General features: G+C 33.8%; 2 protein-coding genes across 5 annotated transcripts in view; one reads left to right on the plus strand and one right to left on the minus strand.

Moving 5' to 3' along the window:
- Positions 1-19,379, plus strand: part of LOC105151168 (uncharacterized) — a 212,709-nt gene that overhangs the window by 117,272 nt on the left and 76,058 nt on the right. The gene's annotated exons all lie outside the window — the stretch shown is intronic.
- Positions 2,301-19,379, minus strand: part of LOC105147875 (uncharacterized) — a 36,296-nt gene continuing 19,217 nt past the window's right edge. Inside the window, exons 2-5 of one of the 3 annotated variants that reach the window (XM_087416468.1) lie at positions 7,543-7,624; positions 4,559-4,666; positions 3,094-3,249; positions 2,301-2,585 (exon numbers count right to left, since the gene is read on the minus strand). In XM_087416468.1, coding sequence (XP_087272594.1) covers positions 2,502-2,585; positions 3,094-3,249; positions 4,559-4,666; positions 7,543-7,624 — 430 coding nt within the window. In that variant the 3' untranslated portion in view covers positions 2,301-2,501. Of the gene's footprint in view, positions 2,968-3,093; positions 3,250-4,558; positions 4,667-7,542; positions 7,643-19,379 lie in introns of all 3 variants that reach the window. The other 2 variants (XM_087416467.1, XM_087416469.1) reach the window with 2 other exon arrangements.

The following is a 19,379-nucleotide window of genomic DNA, read 5'->3' on the forward strand; positions in this document are numbered from 1 at the left end:
TTCTAAAATGTTTTTTGTTAATTTTGTAATCAAACACTGTATGTTTTTTTTATTAATGCAATGTCGCCACATTTTTATAAATAATATTTTATATAATAAATGTTTGATAACTTTTTAAGTTTAGAATCGATTGACACTTTGAAGAATGTAATCTTAAGTTTTAAATTTAAATTTGATTATTAACCAAGTTATTGTATAAAATGTAAATAGGGGCCGTAATAAGACCATCTCCTCTACATTTCACAGACTTTCATACAAAAAAAGATAAATCTCCTGTTTATGAGGATTATCTCCAATGACTTTGACCTTAATATATATTGTCATGATTTCGAGTAACCTTCAGAAGATTTCAGCTTGTACTCATTATTCGTTAAAAGTTATTTACAAATGAAATTAACAATATAAATGTGTATTTAACTGTAATATAATTTAAATTGTAACTATTATATACAAATAACTCAATGTGACTTTCCACGCGAAACGAGATCCACACTACATCCCTCTGTCTAGAGGCGCCCAATTATCTATGTGAAGTTAGGCTTCACGTAGATAATTGGGCGCCTCTAGATCCCATCTCCCTCCCCCCCCCCCCCCGTCTGTGAAATGACTTTTCGTGTGAAGGAAATTTTATCCTACCTCACACCTGCCAAGGGGCAGACTTTCCGCAAATCAAAATTCACTCTATCTTCCTTTCTGCTTAAAGACGTACGATTTTTCACGCGAAGCGAGATCCACTCCAAATCCTCTCCACCTGGGGCCATCCAACTTTCTAAATAGAGGGGTGTGATAGATCTCGTTTCGCTTAAAAAGTCTGAGGTGAGGGATGGGATAGACTAGCCTTCATTTCGCACGAAAAGTTGTACGTATCATAATCCTCCATATCATTCGATTTATACAGATAATTTTTTACATTTTATGATTATAACTTTTTAACAAACAACGAGCGCCAGCTAAATCTTTTTGAAGATCACTCAGGATCATGATCTTGACATCATATTTCAAGATCAAAGTGACTTTCTGAAATATAATATTTATTAAAAAAAAATTTTGTTTGTGTGTGTGTGTGTGTGTATGTGCAAAATCACAATTATTTAATAACATTACAATCCGAAGCGCCACTACGGTCTAAGTATTAAGATGTTGAACTAATATATATATTATTCAAACGAATGAATTAATTTCAGAAATAATAATTACATGTCGATATGATTGTCGACATTAACGCAATTAATCCGAAATGTAATAATCCCCCCAAAATTCCTCAAATTAATCTTAAAAAACTGTAATAAACTTATTGCGAAAAAATATTACCTCGGCCGGGAGTCGAACCCGGATCTCTTGCATTCCGTGCGAGCGTCCTGAGCCTTTAGACTACCGAGACCTTAGCAATAATTTTTCGCAATAACCGATATGTATCGAGAGTAACGCATTATTTCAGCGCGCGTTTATAAACAATAAGATAGGAAACAAGACCGTTTGTATTAAATAATTATTACATTTTTAATTGCGTTAATGTCGACAACCATATCGACACGTAATTATTATTTCTGAAATTAATTCATTCGTTTTAATAATATATATATTAGTTCAACATCTTAATACTTAGACCGTAGTGACGCTTCGGATTGTAATGTTATTTAATATAAACGATCTTGTTTCCTATCTTATTGTTTATAAACGCGCGCTGAAATAATGCGTTACTCTCGATACATATCAGTTATTGCGAAAAATTATTGCTAAGGTCTCGGTAGTCTAAAGGCTCAGGACGCTCGCACGGAATGCAAGAGATCCGGGTTCGACTCCCGGCCGAGGAAATATTTTTTCGCAATAAGTTTATTACAGTTTTTTAAGATTAATTTGGGGAATTTTGGGGGGATTATTACATTTCGGATTAATTGCGTTAATGTCGACAACCATATCGACACGTAATTATTATTTCTGAAATTAATTCATTCGTTTGAATAATATATATATTAGTTCAATATCTTAATACTTAGACCGTAGTGGCACTTCGAATTGTAATGTTATTTAATATAAACGGTCTTGTTTCCTATCTTACAATTATTTAAATACGCTAAAGCTATTTAACGAACATCTTCCGTCGGTTGTAAACTGCGATCATATTTATTGTGAAAGAAGAAAATGTATTGATATATGGTTGATATTCTATAGGGAATACATATAGCATTCTTCATATCAAGGATGTGATCACCGCAGAATTATGTATATATTTTTTATATAAATTTTTTTGTATAAAATATATTAATATAATTTTTATTATATGTATATATACGATTAATTATTAATGTATTAAATGTATGAAATATTTTGAAGCCTGCTAATTTACGAGTAAAAAAAGTAAGTCGTCAACAATTTTAAAATCAATAATTAAAACAAATAAGAAAATAGAAAAGAAATTAGTAGAAAATAAACTTTAATTATTATAGCAATCTTATTATATTAAATAAGTTTATATTATGGTCGACAAATTTTCAAAAAAATTAGACACAAATTAATATATAAACACGTATATTTTTTGAATACAAACACATACTTAAATTGTGTGCTGATATTTTCTGTATTCTCTGAAATAAGTGTTATAGCTATTAAAATATAACAAATTATTTTTATTTTAAGTTCAATTATTTCTAAGTTGAGGAATAATTCGAGATTGACAAGAAACAAAGATTAAATTTCTGATTGTGAGTAATATGATAACGTTTGTTACATATTGATATTGTAGCTTATTAAATTGTTCAAATTGTTCAAATTGTATTTTCGATTCATTATATTATACAAAAGAATTTACTTTCTTGTATAATAAAATTTTTTAATATTCATATCAATATTTTTCGTTTTAAAATAACCATCTTCTATCTTATATCTATAAATTTAAATGTGTGTAAAATGTTTTTCTTAATTTGCTCTTAATAACAAAAGAGCAATTGAATATGATTGATTTATGATCTAAAACACCATTAAAAAATACGTGAGCGGTTTAAAGTATTAATTATTTTAAGACATATAGGAAGTATAAATCCATATTAATAATTTTACTGTCATAATTAATAAATCTTAATTAATAAATTTTACCGTCATAAATGAAGGCAAAGACAAATTAAACTTTCCAATCGCCGCAATTCTGCATTCTAAACTGTTAGACATTATCAATAATATAAATGTACTTTTCGTTGATGGACCAAATTGATACCAGCCTTCATCAAATGCTTTGTCTGTTATTTCGGTACTCTATAATTAACATAAAAAATAACAAGTTGTAATAAATAATTCAATCATAAATTACATATTTCTTATTTAATGTTATCAATATTTGTAATTCATAATTATGTTTATTATTTATATACAGAGTTGGGAAATAATGCATTACTTGTGACGACATTACTTTTTTGTTACTTTTTTGTAACGATTTGGTAACGCCATTACTTTTTTTTATTAGTAACGAAAAAGTAACGTTACATTTTCTTTGATAATGAGTAACGAAATTGACTCCATTACTCTCCTATTGTTACTTTTTTATAGGTAACGGTCGTCATGAACAATAAGATTATAGATACTAAATAAATAAAAAACTTTTTAACTATTATTATTTCATTTACATTCCTCTCTTTATTTAAGAATAAAAGACTGAAATATTATAATAAAATATGGTATAAATGTATTATACGATATGGTGTATTTATGTTTATGTTAACTATAGTCTATTGTATCATACTTTATGTTTATTACTCTGTTAATATGTAGTCTTTTTCATATAGTTTTGCAATAAACTAAATTAAATTAAATTAAATAATTAAATTTAAATATTAATAAAAATATTAATAAAAAATAAATATGTTCAAAAATGAATATCTTTCTAAGTATTTCATATTTAATTTATATTTTGTCTTAGCATTCTGTCTTAGAAATCTGTTTTAACAAAAGAATAATTTTAAAAAAGAATAATTATGCAGAAGATAAGCCTATTCATCAATTTTGATGAAATTAGGATTATTCGACGCGTTTTTGCACGAAATGAAAAAAATCTAACAATTTCTTAACATCAATAGTCATCAACTTTAACGCTTAATATTTTGATTCGCGGGGCAAAGCGACACTTATTTTTTTATTAGATTCGCACATGTTGTGCAAAAATGTATCGAATGACCTTAATTTTATCAAAATTGATAAGTAGGCTCGTCTTCTATAACATAATTACAAAAAAAGTAACAAAAAGTATCAATTTTTTTATCATTATTTTTATGTAATAATAACGTGTTACTTTTCAGAATTGGGTAACGAGTAACGAGTAACGAGTAACGGCAATAAGTCACTTTTTATCACAAATGACGGTAACAGTAACGCGTCACTTTTAAAAAGTAATTTTTCCAACCCTTATATACTTATATTTTAAATAAATAAAATGCAAATTGCTTTTCCTTTTACATTAGATCATAATTTTATGAAATTCTATTGTAATTATGTATAACCGCAATTCTTTTGTTTGTGAAATAATACACATAAAATTATAATTTATATAATGTAAAGTACTAAATCTTACTGCGTCTAATAACGTTTGTACGGAAGAACATAATAAATAAAATTGCGTTAGTGAAGCCATTGCATATGACGTGACCGAAATTCCTTCTGCAAAAGACATTGATGGTACCTGATAATACATAAAATATTTGTCACAAAATTTCTAATAAAGAGTATCTTTAGAAAAAAAGAATGCATTTTTATTATTCAATTATTTTACTTCGAAAAGTTTCAATTTCAAGTTTTAAATCAATGAAAAATTTATTTCTATAATTTATATAATATATGCAGAAAAATGATTTTCAAACATTTTTGTTAATTTTCATTGATATTTAAAAAATTTTATCTTTACAATGAAAAAATAACGACAAAATACAAATGGGGGTTAGGAGTCAGCGCTGGATATTATATTGCGCAGTGCTAACTAATACCTTTTAATATGTCACAAATTCAATTTTGTACGTTTCGGCTCACTATTTGAGTCATTTTCAGTAATAAAAAATTACTGCTTATCACACTATAAAATCTGTTAAATTGCGTCTCGCACAATCGTAGTTCCGACCTCCAATAATGAAGTCGCAGTGGAAATGTGAGAGAACCATCTTCAACATAGTCTAATGTTGTGCCAACCAGTTGCTTAGCTGAGTGGAGCATATAGTTGAACTCAAGCTAATAATTGCAACAAGATATTTTTGAATAGATAGATATTAATTTGCGTAATTTATGTATGCTAGCTAGAAACTCACCCTATCACCTACAACATGCGGATCCAAGCATCATCAATCCATTACAACAAATTAAAAAATCACGATGTCAAAGTTAGATTAAAAAATAATTTAAGTAACATAAAAAAGAGTCATGTTCGTTCTGATGTTAGTCACATAATACCCGTTGAAAAAAGAGATGTGTCGCGCGAACAAAGCATATCGGTCAATGATAAAAATAAACATATTATAATTTGTAATTTGAAAATTTCTATGTATCGATGATTTAATCCCTCAGTGTTTACATGTTAAGACCATTGGATTGACGATTTATATAGACCATCTCTAACATTATATTCACTTATTACAATTTCTTTCAGAATTCAGAATTCTCACATTATCCCAATTAAAGTCATGATTGCAACTCACTCTATGATCTGTGATACGAACGAGTGGATGTAACTCTACATATGTGATTGCGATATTCTGCTAATCGTTTTTAGTTTTCTTCCTGTTTGTCTTACGTATCATCGCAATCACGACATTAGATTTAATAAACCACATTCCATTTGACAAATTCGACAAAATCCTTGTGATCCCTAATGAATTTGTTTAACTTATTAATACTATAATGAACAATCCTATAACACATACCATTGATAAATTTGCAAAACTTGTTGGAAATTCTATTAATAAAAAATATTGTGAACCATCTGATATGTTCTTTTTTACTTATATTGATAGAGGTCTTATACATACAGTTAGATTTTTTATTAATTTTTTTATCCTGTCATTTAAAGTTTAAAAAGTAAATTTCAACGGATAGTCATTTTCTAATAAAATACTAATCACAAAATTTAAATTTCTTTTGTGGAATTCTGAATGTGAGAGATAAAACACTCTATCAATCAAATTCAAAATTATGCCTTTCTTTTGTGAAATCGGAAATACTGAAACCAATAATTTAAAAATCTTCCCGAAAAGGTGGGTTTTTTGTACCAATCAAAAATTAGTCCGTCATTCTTTAAAATAATAATAGTGTCCAAGAAATTAATGGTATTATCCTACCTTCGTCGTAAACTGAAGTCTCGAGTGAAACGAGTTAAATTTATTCAAAATGTCATCTACCTCAGCCATAGTACCATAAACAAAGTACAATATCATCTATTATATATACCAATAGAAAAGCAATGGGAATTCAATGTTACTCAGCACACGACTTTCCAAATCTTGCATAACTAAGTCTGTAATAATAGGTGATAATGGCGAACCCATTGGAGTACTAAAGGTCTATTTATAAATGTGATTATTGAAAGTAAAGTAAGTAGAATCCAAAATTAAATGCATCGCCTTCAAGAATTCATCTTTCGGTATTTTGCAATTTTTTTCAATATAACTTCATCTGCTAGAAAGAGCATCCATCGCTAAGTTCATAAGGACTTTTATAAATAAGGATATTACATCTAATGATACCAAACTAATCTAACCAAATTAAATCTGATTTAATTTGAATATTGTTCAATTTTTTGATCAAGTCATAATTGTTATTCACATAGCTTGGAGCTTTTGGTATACTATCGATAATCAAACCGATCAAATGTACAAACGGATCAAATTATACAAGGTACTATCCACTGCCAAGATAATAATTCTAAACGGACAATTTTGCTTGTGAACTTTTATAGATCCATAAGTTCTGAATAAATTGTCATTAGCACAGTAAAGTTTTTCATATGTGTAACCAGAGATAAAGTCAGATTTTTTCCATCTATTCAAAAATATCTTGTTACAATTATTAGCTTGAGTTCCACTATCTGTTCCACTCAGCTAAGCAACTGGTTGGCAGTTAGCATTAGACTATATTGAAAATGGTTATCTCTCACCACATTTCCACTGCAACTGTATTATTGGAGGTCAGAACTATTGTGCGAGACACAGTTCTCAACTGATTTTATAATGTGATAAGCGGTAATTTTTTATTGCTGAAAATGGCTTAAATACTGAACCAAAACGTACAAAATTGAATTTGTAACATATTAATAGGTATTAGTAGGCACTGCATATAATATCCAGCGCTGACTCCTAACGCCCAATTGTATTTGCCATTATTTTTTCATTGTTTAATTTAAAGAGTCTATAGATTTTGTATATTCCTTTACTTGAATTTACCTTTACATTTATCAAATATCTACTAATTTCTTAAAATAATTTGGTAAGCACTACATATATAATAAATTTACATCTATAAAGTTATTAGAATAAATCATTTTTCTCTTAAATTAATAACATCATTATTACTTACTGTGCTTAATAAGATACCTATAAAGCAGAACCGAAATACATTATTGAAATACAGTAGACTGAAGTTCACAGACAGAAGTTTCCTTAAAATAAATGACATGCTAAAACACAACACAAAATATAATGTAGAATTATAAAATACAGACCGCGTATTTTCTAAATAAAAAGAACAATATTCTGTTAAATATTACAATTGAAAAAGTGCAGGTTTTTTTTAATGTGATGTTTAATAGAATATTAATTACTTAATTTAGAAAAATGCGGTTCACATTTCATACTTTTAATGTTCATATGACCAGAATACATATACAGGGTGACTCCTAATTATGGCTCAACCCGTCTTGAGCAGGACTAAACTGAGTCGGAAAATCCTCTACCATTTTGCAATGTTCGCAGTAGTTAACGAGATGTTAACATTTAAAGATAGCCGAATATGCGCCTTGCCGAAAGTATGGCTCACCGAGCGCACGGCGCACGGGCTGCAAGAAGCGGGGATGGCCTAGCAGGTGCGTCGCGCCGTTTGAGCTTAGAAACTCGCTCCACTCCCTGCGCGCCAAGTTATCGATGGCGGATATTCGGCGCTTCAAAAATAACATCTCGACTGCGAAAATTAAAAAATGATCAAAAACTGTTCGAAAAAACTCAGTTTAGTTTATCCTGAAGCACATATACGTACAGAAAAATGTTTTATATATATATATATATATATATATATACTAATATATATATACATAAATATTACTTGTTTCAAGTAAATAATAAGAGTATTTTAAAATTATATTATTAAGAAAACATTTTTTGTAATGATATAATCGTTATTCAAAAGAAGAAGAATAAAAATTGCGTTCTTTCTTAGCACTAGAATAATATTTTTCTGCATTTTTTTACACTACTGCTCATGGAAGTTCGAATATCCGTATAAATTTTATCGAATGATCGTGTAAAAAATTAAGACATAAAATAACAATTTTATTAATATTCTTGAGACTTCCACGGGTGCTTCTATATAAAGATTATGCGTTTCGCGGGTTTCCTCCGTGTTCATTCTTAGAATGCCAACGTTTCGTGAACCTTGCAGTCCACTTAATCAGGGCGAGGAGCAGCCTGATACTGAGTTGTTCCTCCGGGTCGTTTCTTTTTTATATTACGCTACTTGTTGGAGTGGTAAGAGGGAAAAAAGAGAATTGTGGGGGAGAAGATGGGGGAATCGATCAGTCTTCAATAACCGGGAGAATGGTTTTCCATATTTTATTTATGTTGCAGCTATTATCTCTATTTAGATTGTTAGGGTGTTTTTGTATCTCTATGGTTTCTCTATATTTTCTTGGAAAGTATGATGTAAGGTTGGTTATTGTGATCGTTTTGTCAAATAGTATTTGATGTCCTGTTTCGATGTTGTATTCTGATAATGCTGATTGCGTGACGTGTTTTAGCCTGACATCATGTTGGTGTTTCTTTATCCATAAGTTGACCATTCTCCCTTGAGTTTCTCCAATATATCTTGCCCGCAGGAACAAGGTATTTTGTATACTCCTGCGGAGTTGAATGGAAGTCTATGATTTTTAGGATTTCTTAGGATTTGTCCTATCTTTTGGATAGTTTGAAGATAGTTCGGATATTGTGTTTGTTTAATATCCTGTCAATCCGATCTTGTTCCTTTGACATATGGGAGAATGGATAAGATCCTTTCGTCTGATTGTGTGTCAGAAACCATTGTCTTTATTGATTATTTTGATTATGTCTTTTTTGTCATGTCTGTTTTTCTGTAAGGCTAATTTTAAGTGATTGAGTTCTGTCTGTAGATGTTCTTTATCAGAGATGATGAAAGCTCTATGTACAAATGAATTGAGCAGATTGTTTTTGTGCTTGGTGATGGTGCGAATCGGCATATAGATATCTATTTGTATGTGTTGGTTTTCTACACTTGATGTTTTTCTATATACCTAAGATACCGTTAGCTTTCTTAGAGACAAGCACATCTAGGAAGGGAAGTTTTTCGTTTTCCTCTGTCTATAATGAAGTCTATGGATATTTGGATGTTGATTGTTGAGGAAAATAAGGAATTTACGGAGTTCGTACAACAATTTTATTATTTTTGGAATATATTTTAGATCACTTGTATTTATACTAGCAATTGCAAAAGTTTTAAAAACTATTTTTAATTTTATGTGCCAAAAATGAATTAAAAATAATTAAATAAATAAAGCTTTTGCTAGTCTATCCCCTCCTTATGGGGATAGGCTGGTAACATACACCACAGCATGACCCCATATTTGTGTTCTCCAATCGAATTTTTGTAATTTATTGTATTAATTATACTATCAATGTTGTACGAAGTACAAGACAATATTTTTTGACATACACAAAATTAAAACTAATTTATAAAGCTTTTGCAATTGTTAGTATGTATTGCATACAAGCGATTCAAAATATATTTAAAAAGTAATACAATTACTGTTTTATAAAGTGTTAATTTTTTAAATAATCATTCGATAAAATTTATGCGAGTGTCTGAACTTCCATAAACGATAGTGTACGTACACGAATAATAATCGGCGCACCCACACAGAGGAAGGTTCAAATTTTAATCAAAGAAATGTTTCTTTTCTGTTGGAGAAAAAATTGATTAATTTGCTGTCAAAGAAAAATCTTGACTTGCGAGCCTACGCCAAGAAAAAGATTTTTTCGATTTAAAGAAATGTTGCGTTGCCATACGATCAAAGACAAAATTTTCTTTTATTTGAATATAAATTTTTAAATTAAATAAAAAATTTATTTGTTTTAAAAAAATGATGTTTCAATTAAAGAAATAATGTTGAAATTAGAGAAATTTTTTCTTGAATCGTACAGCAAAGAAATATTTCTTTGAATTGAAGAAACCTTTCTCTGGGTGTGTGTGATACAGACTCGCGAGTGAAGAAATAATTTCGTTTGTCACCTTTGGCAAGAAACTGATAAAACGCTATCATTTCCGCACCACTTTGCAGTACATAGAATGGCGCATTTTTTTTAAGTGGTATCTCCAGTAGGTCTAATCCACTTTTGCAATTTTAATGCAAGAATTGTTCGAAGCCTTCCTTGTTCTCGTAAAGAGATTTCGGATAATGTTGCGCATCGCGCGATGCACCATTTCTGGCGTAATGGTATTGAAAGCTGCGAGAATTGCTTCTTGCATCTCAGCTTCAGTACCATGACGAATATGCTCAATTAAATATTTGATGTGATCTCAAATGAAATATTCGAGCACGTTAAGATCCGGAGACCGCGCCGGCCAAATGATTTGGCCACTTCAATCCATCCACTTGTCCAGATAGCGCGTATCTAACACATTGCGTATTCATCGCGAAGAATGCGCAGGAGCTCCATTATGTTGGAAAATGAGTTTTGCCCGTTCGCGAGGAGGAACGTCTTCTAAAAAGGCGGGTAAATCATTTTCCAAAAAGTCGACGCATATCTCTCTCGTTAGGCGTGGTGGAAGATACAAGGAATCGATCTGAAAATTGTCATAAAAATGATTTTAAAGTGTTTGTGTGTGTGTGTGTGTGTGTGTGTGTAAGAGAGAGAGAGAAAGAATTTCTTAAATTATAAACTTATTATTATTTACGACTCGATCTGCTGTTATTCCTGTCCATACGAATAGCATATTTATGTATATTCTAAGCCATGGGACAAGTCGCGGGGTGAGGGGCCGGGGGGAAAACTGGGCGAGAGGGGTATTGTGGTGCGGGGGGGCAGCCAATGAGCGAGCTGCTTTGGCCTCCCACCACCTCTCGCAGTTTTCCTCCCCGGCCCCCGTCCCCACGGGCGCATGTGTGTGTGAGCTGGTGACGTCACGGCGTGACGCGTCGCGACGACGACAATCCGGCGAGCTTGAGAGCGGGCGAGCGACTGAGGGAGTTGGCGCGTTTTTTCTTCCCGCGTGCGCGCTGTCGCTCTCGCTCGCACCAACGGGTTTCTCACTCGCTGTAAATATAATATAATAATGTAATCTTACCTCCTTAAAGATACGGTAAGAATCCCCATATTTGCTGTCGCTCTCGCTCGCACCAACGTTTCGTTTGTCGCTCTCGCTCGCACCAACGTTTCGTTCGTCGCTCTCGCTCGCACCAACGTTACGTTTCGTTTGTCGCTCTCGCTCACACCAACGTTTCGTTTGTCTCGTTCGGTCGCTGTTAGTTTAATAATAAAAAAAAGATAAACGGAACAATAAATAATATTTTCTCTTCCGCAGTTATACCGCGTCCTTAAGGATCGATAAGAGTCCATTTTATGCAGTTTTATAAATAGTTTTTTGTCTAATACCACATGCATCCTCTTTCGAGCCCTTAAAGATTTTCTGTTATGCAGTTTTGCGCAGTTCTGTCACCTTGATAGATACCACAAAGATGTCATAAGACACTATTGCATCCTCTTTCAGGATGCGTTCTCTCTCGTATGACGTTGTTTCACTCTTCATAAGGGTGTCTATTTTTATGCAGTTTTTTGCGTCCTCGATAGAAACCACATCCGTCAACATATCCGATGGACAATAGTACAGGGTGATCTAAAAGTATGGAAACAGCCAAATAACTGTGGAGGAATGCACTTTGGGGAAAAAAGTTTCAGACAAAAGTCTTAGGTTTTTTTCCTGGCTATTCAATCGTGACCTGAGATTTGACCTTGATCGTGACCTTGAATGTCATTTCAAAGTCAAATTTACTTTTTTAAATAGGAACACATATTTTTGACCACAGGAATGGAAACAGCGGAAAATTTTACGTCCGCCTGTGACTTTGATCATGACCTTGATCATGCCCTTGAAGGTCAGTTCAACGTCAAGTTGACATTGTCAATGGAAATTCCTGTAAATTGGTATCTAGGGGTTTTCGGGGTCGCTGATTACGATTTTGAAGTCGATTTTCAAAAATTCAAGATGGTGGATCCAATATGGCTGACGAAATTTGAAAAAACTATTGAATTTTTCTGCAAATTGGTATCTGGGGGTTTTCGTGGTCGCTGATTGTAAATCTGAAGTCCATTTTCAAAAATTGAAGATGGCGGATCCAATATGGTGGACGAATTAAAAAAAAATTATTGAATTTTCCTTTAATTTGAATCTAGGAATGTTTTGTGTTGCTGATAACGTCTAGGATCTGCTATACCTGAAAAAGTAAGGTACACCCAGGATGTGCCACGGGGAGACTCCTAAGTACGATTTACATCCCATTTTTTTTTAACTTTTTTTATTTTATTATTTTTTTTTGGTTTTTAAAATTTGTTTGTGTTTTTTTTGTTTTCTTTTTATTTTTTATGATGAAGTGAGCACCCAGCCAACTAAGGCAAGATGAAGTGAGCACCCAACCAACTAAGACAAGATGAAGTGAGCACCCAGCCAACTCAGGTAAGTGTTAATGTAGCGGGTTAACATGATCTTTGAACACAAGCTTTGAAGAGAGTAATTTTAAGATGACACACTTAAAAGCTTGTGTACAAAAATCATCTTAACCCGCTACATTAACACTTAGTTGGCTAAAACCAAAAAAAAAACAATAAAATAAAAAAAGTTAAAAAAAAATGGGATGTAAATCGTACTTAGGAGTCTCCCCGTGGCACATCCTGGGTGTACCTTACTTTTTCAGGTATAGCAGATCCTAGACGTTATCAGCAACACAAAACATTCCTAGATTCAAATTAAAGGAAAATTCAATAATTTTTTTTTAATTCGTTCACCATATTGGATCCGCCATCTTCAATTTTTGAAAACGGACTTCAGATTCGTAATCAGCGACCATAAAAACCCCCAGATACCAATTTGCAGAAAAATTCAATAGTTTTTTCAAATTTCGTCAGCCATATTGGATCCACCATCTTGAATTTTTGAAAATCGACTTCAAAATCGTAATCAGCAACCCCGAAAACTCCTAGATACCAATTTACAGGAATTTCCATTGACAATGTCAACTTGACGTTGAACTGACCTTCAAGGGTATGGTCAAGGTCATGATCAAAGTCGGACGTAAAATTTTCCGCTGTTTCCATTCCTGTGGTCAAAAATATGTGTTTCTATTTAAAAAAGTAAATTTGACTTTGAAATGATATTCAAGGTCACGGTCAAGGTCAAATCTCAGGTCACTATTAAATAGTCAGGAAAAAAACCTAAGACTTTTGTCTGAAACTTTTTTCCCCAAAGTGCATTCCTCCACAGTTATTTGGCCGTTTCCATACTTTTGGATCATCCTGTATATAAATGCGTATGGGCGAGGCTTTTTTTCGTCATACATATATTTTAGTTTCGAACGTATTAATATTATTTATGTACTACTGCGATGGAGTCTCGAAGTAAAGAGGTCGAGAAGCTACCGACGAGATCCACTGAGAAATCGTTTGAATAACTATTAGACGAGGAAGAGGAAGAGGAAGATATGTTCGATGAAACGTTTATGGGTTCTATAATCGATTTAATACATCAGATGTGGATTACGAATACGTTTGTAAAAAATCTGAGAATGATGATTGGATGTATACAGACCTATATGGTACATCAGCGAAAGATAGATCCGAATACGATACGTATGAGAGAGGCAAAGACGATGAAAGATGCATTAATGTCATTTTTGAACGTATTGAAAACGAGAGGTTTGCTGAATACTACGTATTCTGTGGAAGAGCTGGATCGTTTCCTTTCTACCTCCGAGAGCAAAGTGTTGCATCATTTGTTTATGGAAGATTTCATGACGAGAAATACATACTTCGAATGGTTACACGATCTGAAGGAATACGCTGGATGTCACATAGCGACACTTATCGATGCGCCGAACATCGATCGTGAGATTTTTGCATCGTCAGGAGAATCGACATCTGGAAGTATGGACGCGCTTTTTGCTTCAATCTCGAAACAGCAAAACGATGGAATATCCCAATACATGACAAAATTGGAACATGGTCAGCTACACCGTGAGCACTCCGGAAGGACAGACTGGACATCAGTTGATTCACGTAGATTTGTATGACATTCATGATATTAAGAATAAGAAAAAACGTCAATAGTAGAAATATGCAAAAATGAGAACACAATTTGTGACGTCTTCCCCTAGAGATCGTAAGCAGCAAGTGGTGAATCGGCTTTTGGATTGGGTAGCTGACGATTTGAGGAAAGTACCATCGCTAATGAAGGAAAAGAAAAACGTATTGTAAAAAAATATATAGGAGAGAGGAAAAAGACGCATACGATAATCACATATCATTATTATATCTACTTACGCATATCCTACATATCTATCTCACTTTTACGTACGATTGTTTCCTTCACACCGAGAGAACGCAGGACATGATAAAAGAGAGACGCACCGCGCGATTGCCACATTGGCGTAGTTTAATCATTAATATGTGGTGACATATATATATCGAAGTCATGGTGCCGACATTCGTCGATTTATAAGGTACAGTTCGTGTTTCTGGTTTATTTTTTTTTACAAAACGTGTATTATGTGTATTATACGTGGTTTTTTTGTTAAAGGATTCGTCGTGGGTGAACGATTCGTGAAGGAGGTGGCAGTGCTGAAAAATGGCGGAGAAATAACGCATTACATTTTTACGTGCCCGATGCCATGGCGTTTCTTGACGAAGAAAGATCAGTCACACGCCTCGTGGCTGATGGCGCATCACCATGGGTTGCGCTGGAACGACGGGGTGGTGCCGTATCGTATGGCGCAGCGTTTGATCGCTGAAGCTGTCAGTGGGGAGCGCGATGATGATGCACTTATTTATATAAAAGGTCTCGAGAAACGGGGGTGGTTAGTGGACATTCTAAACAACGACAATGTCATAGTCGAAACGATCGACAATCATTTCAATGACATTGAATCGTTGGAAAATCTAGACTCTACTAATATGTTTCGGTGTGGAAGGCACAGTAACCGTTGTGCATTACAAAATGTGATGAAATTATACAACCAGTATAAAAAATATCAAAGCGGATAGTAGTACGTGTTTTTTATACATTATGACAATTTATTATGATTATTTTATATATATTATGATGTATGTACTAGTTTTAGTTTGCATTTTATTAAAAGTAAAAAAAGAAAAAAATGTGAATAATGGATTTTTTTCCTTATACATATCCTTATGTGTGTGTGAGAGAGGATACAACATCCTTTGAATGCGATAGGATGCGTCGTGTTTTTATACGCGTATTATTATTTGTAAAAGATAAGATGGGCTTGCGGTTTGTTGTTTCCGACGAAGGAACGATATATAAATGCACGGGGTAAGGTTCTTCTCACAGTGATTTTAATATGTTAAGCGATAGCGATAGCGATAGCGATAATAGTCCGAACGAGAGTACGGATAGCGATCCGTCAAGTGCAGTTTCGGATGTAGGTAGCGATGTGTACTGTTACGAGCGTATGGTATAGAGTCCTACGTTGGTTACATCTTGCATAAAGGAGAAGAAATGTTGGAACTTAGCCACATACCATTTATTGCGCGTATTGACTGGTGTGGTGTTGAATTCGAATTACATCGAACCTCGACAGTTTCTCGATGACGCGAGAGATATCGTTCTCGATCGGGTACGCGATAATCTTCAGAGACATATTTGTTTGAAAGTGAATACAATATTCAACGGTGAGTTCGTTGCGGATGCTAAGAGATCTGCTAAGAGTTACTACGAAAAATCACGAGCTTTTCGACACATCTGATCTGCGAGAGTGGTACGATAAACACGTGACAGATGATACTTTAGCAGCATTAGAGGAATTTCAGGAACGTGACAGTGGATGGGCGCTATCACGTATATTGAATCTGATTGTAAATGTTAACAAATATAATCCTATGCATGCGGGATGTTGGGTGGAGCTGCCGCGAGAAATTATGCTGAGGAAGGCGGTAATCAATGTGCGTTCGATAGACAATGCGTGTTTCGCTTGGTCAGTGGTCGCCGCTCTGTATCCAGTTCAAAGTCATGTGAATAGGAAATCATCGTATCCGGATTATATTACTGTGTTGAATCTTGAGGGTACCGAGTTCCCTGTTACCTTAAAACAAATTACGAAATTTGAACTTTTGAACGATGTATCAACGTATTTATCGAGCGAAAGAGGAGTGGAAAAAAAGACGATGGCAATGTAATCGTTCCTCTTCGTCTAAGAGAAGAAAGAGAAACACGTAAATTTGTTGTACCTGCAAGAGTCGAGACGCGACAACGACGAAAAGTTATCGCTTATTTCACATGGATTAAAGATCTGTCACGATTGATAGGTTCGCAATTGAGCAAGAATACAGGAAAGAAGTATCTGTGCGATAGGTGGGTATATATTAATTGTTTTGTGGGCAAATTTTCGATCCGAAAAAAAGTACACGGGGCTGGGGGAAAATTCCTTTCTGCCCAATCGGAACGGCCCCCGGGAAAAAAGGAAAAGGGGAAAAACCCCTTTTGGGGCCAACCCTTTCGATAAGGAGGGGTATTGCACTTCAAAAATTTAAAAAAAATGTTCCCAAAAAGGATTACAAAAAAAAAAAAAATTTTTTAAAATTTTTAATCGCCCCATCCCCCAGGCTTGGAATATTTTTAATTAATACGGGGTTTTTAAAAAAATCGCGAAAAAACGATTTTGGGAAAAAAAAAACTTTAAAAAAGGGTGAAAAAAGGGAATTTTGGAAAAAAAGATGGAAAAAAGTAGCGACATGGGGGCGGGGGGCCCAAAACGCTTTTGGGAAAAGGGGGGAATGGTGGGGGAAAACAAAATGATAGCAAAACCCAAAATTTACAGTGAAGTGTTTTTTTAAAAAAGATGGGTTTGAAATTCGAAAAATGAGGTAAAATTTAAAACCCCATTACGAGGTTGGCATTTTTGAGAATCTAATTTTTTTGTAGGAATTTCATAGGAAAACATGATAAAATTTTATCGCGATGATGTAAGATTATGTACACGGAAAGGCCCGCTTTTTATTTTAGTTTTAAAATGTGTAGAAAAAATTTTAAAATTTTAATCGCGAGTTTTGACACGATTTTTTTTTCCCCGAGAAAAAAGCGATGATGTTCCCCGCGTAAAAAAAAATTTTTTAAATTTTTTTCCCCTTTTTAGAAAGATGAAAAAATGGGCGATTTTTTAAAGGTTTTTATAAAAAACAGAGCGAAGTTTACGCATTGAAATGATGGGAAAAGGCGATTCGAAGAGAATAAAAAAGGGATCAAGAAAAAAGGTTAAAAAGCGGGGAAAAAGACACTTTCGGGGGGATTATGCGAAAAGGGGTTTTTAAAGATGGACGGTACAGGGGGAGACGTCAGTCGGGCAACGATCGAGTTGAAGAATTTTAACCCCGGGGTTTATTTTAAACTGTTTTTGGGGAAAAAGATGGGGGAAAAAAGGTAGGGGGTACCCGAATCTCGGACTCTAACCCCTTGGGACCCTTTTTAAAAAAAACCCGTTTTTTTTTTTAGTTTTTTTTATTGTAATAAATAAAAAAGGAAAAAAAAATTTCCCCAAATTTTTTTTTCTATCCAAAAAAATTTTTGTGAATTTTTCCCAACCCCTTTTCCCAAAACCGTTTCCCCCTTTGCGTTTTTATTTTTTCCAAGAGATAAACCCCCCCCCATTTTAGACCGCAATTCTTTGTTTTTTAGAACCAGCAGCATCGGCTTTTCCGAAATCTTTTTAAAAGGGGCCCCTTTCGGGATTGGGACGTTGTGTTTTAAAAAATGTAAAAAAAATCGGTTTTGGCCCCAATTGGGGTAAAAACCCTTTTAAAAAAAGTCTTGAAATTTTTTAAAGTATGGGGTTGCCTACCCCTTAATGTGTTGGGGGGGGCAATTTTTTATGACCCCTAACCCCCGACAGGATCGTTTGGGAAAAACGGGGGTTAAAATCTTCGGTCGGATCCCAAAGTTGTGTTTCGGGGGGATTATAAAAGGGGAATGACCCCCGTAGCCGTCGATTTTTTTTTTTAGAGTCGTTTTTAAAGTGAAGGGGTTTTTCCCATGTTATTCTTTGGGGGTTTTTGGAAGTTCCACTACCCCGCTTTTTCCCCCAAAACGAAAAAAAGATTTTTTTTTTTTTATCTTTTCACAATTTTTTTTGCCCGGTAAGTGTTTAAATCCTTTTTTCCTTATTGTTTTTCATTTTTGGGGGTTTTTCCCCCCGCAAAATTTTTTTGGTAACGCTCGGCTACGTCGTTTTGTTTTGTCTTGAGGGGGAGGGGGCCATGGTATTTACCCCCAAAACCCCTAATTTTAAGGTTTAAAAAGGGAATTTAATTTGTTGAATCGCGTGTAGGGAGGATCTCGACAAAGTGGGTTTTCCAAAAAACATCGGGTGAAAAGACGGGGGCAACGGGGAAAAAAATTTTCGCCGGGGGCGGGGGGTTTTTTTAAAAATTTTTTGGGGGCCGGGGGCCCCATCACTCTTCTCTCTTTGTTTTGACGGGAAAAAAGCCCCGAGGGTATTTTTAAAAACGGGGGCCCCGATTCAGTGCCAAAAACTTTTTTTCTTTTCGAAAATTTTTTTATATGTCGATGTAGACCCCCACACCCCGTTTTCCCGTATTTTAAAAACTTTTTGATTTTTTCCCCAAGCGCGAGTACTATCGTACTCTCTCCCATCTTTTTTAAAAAAATCTCTCTGGGGTTTTCCTTTGGTCATTGGGTTTTTGACGGGGGGCCGGGGCCCTTTCGATTTGGGGCGTGACTCCATCCAACTTTTTAAAAGGGAGTACGGGGGAAACTCTCTAAAAAGCCCCTTTTGTCACTATGATATTTTCTTTAAAAAAGATCATTTTTCCCCGGGGAAAAATTTTCCAGAAAATCTTGTCGTAGCGCTTTTAAACCTTTCGAGACTTTTTTAAATTTTTTTAAATTTT

This window comes from Acromyrmex echinatior, unplaced genomic scaffold (assembly GCF_024713525.1).
Source record: "Acromyrmex echinatior isolate Ae372 unplaced genomic scaffold, ASM2471352v2 Scaffold23, whole genome shotgun sequence".
Taxonomy (NCBI): domain Eukaryota; kingdom Metazoa; phylum Arthropoda; class Insecta; order Hymenoptera; family Formicidae; genus Acromyrmex; species Acromyrmex echinatior.